Source organism: Tigriopus californicus, chromosome 6, assembly GCF_007210705.1.
Source record: "Tigriopus californicus strain San Diego chromosome 6, Tcal_SD_v2.1, whole genome shotgun sequence".
Taxonomy (NCBI): Eukaryota; Metazoa; Arthropoda; class Copepoda; order Harpacticoida; family Harpacticidae; genus Tigriopus; species Tigriopus californicus.
In genome coordinates this window covers 282,539-286,008 of record NC_081445.1, presented here as the reverse complement: position 1 = coordinate 286,008, position 3,470 = coordinate 282,539, and the positions used below count along the sequence as shown (strand labels likewise).

Genomic DNA, 3,470 nt, shown 5'->3' with positions numbered 1-3,470 from the left:
ACACGCTTGGAGGATGTGTGGAGCGTTACAGTTGGACCTGTGCAAAAACGCCGCTCTTGCTCAATACTTGAAGGGTCCAGCTTTCTGCGAGGATGCCTCTGTTAGTCCAGATGCTACCGTTTGCGGAGACTATGTGGAGGCTATTCTTCCTTGTGCCACCGACGCTCTTGTGGCCAAGGCCCGGGCGAGCCTGAGCTATTATGCAATACCATGTTTCAAGTTTGTTAAAACATTAAATAACTGAAATAGATTCAGATTTCCAAGAAAATGATATCAGAATTGACTAAGTTCTAGTTTACACTGCAACCTCGGCCTTGAGACAAAGCAAGTTTAAATGGACAATGATATTGTGATATTGGAACACTGAAGTGGGAAAAGAGTGATGGCGTCACTGCAATATTTTGAGAGGTCATCTGAACTTTTTGGGCATGACAGTTCTTTATCAAAAAATTTTGATTGCATTTCTAGATCTCTTATTGTTGAGAAGAATAGTTCATTTAACATTCATTTTAAGAAAACGGCAAGATTGCAACTTTTTATGGTACATAAAAAGATTTAAATCTTAAACAAGTCGTTTGTGCACTCCTTTGGTTGCTTCATGTTTTGTCGTCTTTCAATTTATTGGTCAAAATCTTAGGAAACCTCCTTTGCTGAATGCTGAGACTTTGGCTGTTATTTTTTTTGCTTTTACTGTTTCAAAAATAAGGCCAGTGACCTCCCAAAGCATTGTGCTGGTGTCAGCTGATTCAATGTTCGTTAAAGGATCCAAAAATGCCCAAAAGAGGGTAATTTCCCTCTAACTTATCATACCAATTCCTAACTCTGAACATTGGGCATTGTGAGAAAAACTCTACACTTCTTGTCCCCATTGTTCCACAATAAGAGTAGGCTTGGAAGCTTTTATGGTTCTGGATAGAGGCCGTCCACAAATAGGTATACTTCCCTCGCAGCTGGGCTTCAGACACAATAACATCTTTGCACTGTTGGGATAGAGCTCAAGTACGTCATTATTAATCATTCATGAGTCTCTCAAACCACCTTCACCCAGATATTTAAGGAGAATCATAAGGCCAGCTTTAGTACCGTATTGGTAGAGCATTCACTCTCCAATTTGCAAACCCTGGTTTGATTCCAGAATGGCCGAGAGTCCAAGCTTCTTTGTGAAATTTGATTACAACATGAGCTGGTGCTTTTAACAGCTTAAATGGGCCAACTTGTGGTCATTCCAGAGGTGAGGTAATAGTTCATATTGGTTGTGTACCGGAGTGGGAATGTCCCTCAGTTATGACCACTCATCAGATGGCAGGCCAAGCGAGAGGGTAACATCTGACTTTGTAACAAACACACACAGAGAATCAAAAATCAATATTTGTCAATTGATAAAGTCTGCATTGGACCTGCACGTATTGAGACGGCTGTTGTTAGCCAGCCTCCCGTTGATCACAACTTTATTGAGCAAGATAAAAAGGCAAATCAGTCAGATGGGATGTGCACTTGTCAAGCAAGAGCAGAACAAGAAGAAACATCCCAGCTAAAAATGAAGTTTCTGAGCCTTATTACCGTTGTGGCCCTGGCTGTGTCTGTCTCTGGTGATTGCAAGTACTTGTGAGGATGGCGTCAACGCCATCATGCAAAGCATGAGCACCAGCAATGACATCACTGGCGCTGTGGTCAAGGATGCCTGTTGTCCATCTCAAGATGATCCCGAGAGCTGCAATACTGCCGTGGACACTTGGTGGCCCGCCATTTCCGCCGCCATGGCAGCCAGCGAAAACATGGCGCCCATCACTTGCGCTGTTTTGGATTGTGGTGATGCCGCAAAGCTTGGGATTGTGACACCTGTAAGGCACGCTTGGAGGATGTGTGGAGCGTTACAGTTGGACCTGTGCAAAACGCCGCTCTTGCTCAATACTTGAAGGGTCCAGCTTTCTGCGGAAGTTTCATTTGTGGTAGGAAACTATTAGTTAAGGTTGAGGGATCCCTTGGTGACATACATGATGTCAAGTCGGGTGTCCCTTAGGGCCTCATTTTGGGTCCTCTCCTTTTTATTATCTTCATTGCTCCGCTTCAGAAGCTTGGTAGTAGTAATGTCAGTATCTCTTCTTATGCTGATTATACAAAATTGGTAGTTGGTAGGGAGTGGTCAGGATTCCGATTGTCTGGCAGAGGTCCCGGCACTGAATGGAATGAAATTTCGCCCAATGACCTTTGGGTCGACGCCATTAGACACTCCACTATTAGATGATGAAGGTAAGGACATTGAGCAGGTCTCATCCATGAAGGATTTAGGTGTAGTCCTCCAAGATAATGGAAAGTTCGATGAGCATATCCAGTTGAAAGTTGGTATGGCTTTTCAAACATGTGGTTGGATATATCGCACGTTTAAGTCCAGAGATAGTGTCACGATGTGTACAAGTTGATTGTTCAGCCGCATCTTGAATATGCCTCTCCCATTTGGGCTCCAATGAGTTCAGCAGATTTGCAATAGCTCCAGCAGGTCCAAAGATGTTTTACTAGGACCATTGAGGATATGAGAGAGCTCTCGTATTGGGAGAGGTTAGAAAGGTTGGGATTGTACAATACTCAGAGAAGGTACGAAAGGTATCTGATGTTGTACGTTTTCAAAAGCATTCATGACCTTTGTCCCAACCCAGGATTTAGGGTCAATTGTAGTGCCTGTAGAGGCTTAACGTGCGTTTTGAGAGCACCTTCAAGCCCTCGAGAATCCAGGCTAGTTCGAATATTGATGTCCAACTCTCTTCTTTCTCGGGCTCCTTCATTGTTCAATTTGCCGCCCTCAAATATTCGTAGGGCTTATGTAGGCGTTCATCCAGTAGCAGGATTTAAGTCAGACTTGGACAAGTTTTTGACTAAAATTCCGGATCAACCTCATATTCAAGGATTAGCCAGGTCAGCCAACTCCAATTCGTTGCTCGATCAAATAATATATACAGAAATAAAAGTCAAGTAAAATAAAAAAAAATTCTAATCTTGAACTGTTGGGATTCCAATCCCGGTAACGGTAAGGAAGTCCGCAAAAAAAATCAAACAGATGTCAACGTGTTACTCATCCACTTCCTCCTCATCCATGGCACTCCCTTGGATTTCCACTTGTGGTATCCTGTTAATACCTCTCTTGCTCACCAATAGCACCATTGACGGAGGATCGCTTTCATGATATCACAAATCGAGACTCTACCCCGTCCAATGGAACAACAACAACTCGTCAAATTAATAATGAGTTTCCATAGGAAAATGTATGAGAATATAAATCTATGTTTTACAAACATTTGGGGGGAGATGTAATGTAACGAATCTTATACGAATGATCTGTAGCTTTCATATCTGTATCGCTGTATATGACTCATTGTAGTTGATTTACTTTCACCGCTTAATAAAGGAGTTAGCATTGGAGCTCCATTGTGTTCACTTCATTCGCGCCATTCACTGCACGTCATAACATAACAAAG

At 42.7% G+C, this 3,470-nt stretch overlaps 1 protein-coding gene across 1 annotated transcript in view; it reads left to right on the top strand.

Annotated features, from left to right (window-relative positions):
- The window catches only part of LOC131882370 (uncharacterized), a 3,686-nt gene extending 435 nt beyond the window's left edge, over positions 1-3,251 (top strand). Inside the window, exons 2-3 of the mRNA XM_059229496.1 lie at positions 1,840-1,949; positions 3,151-3,251. Of these exons, the coding sequence (XP_059085479.1) occupies positions 1,840-1,949; positions 3,151-3,251 (211 nt within the window). The remainder of the gene's footprint in view (positions 1-1,839; positions 1,950-3,150) is intronic.
- Positions 3,252-3,470: the final 219 nt, after the last annotated feature.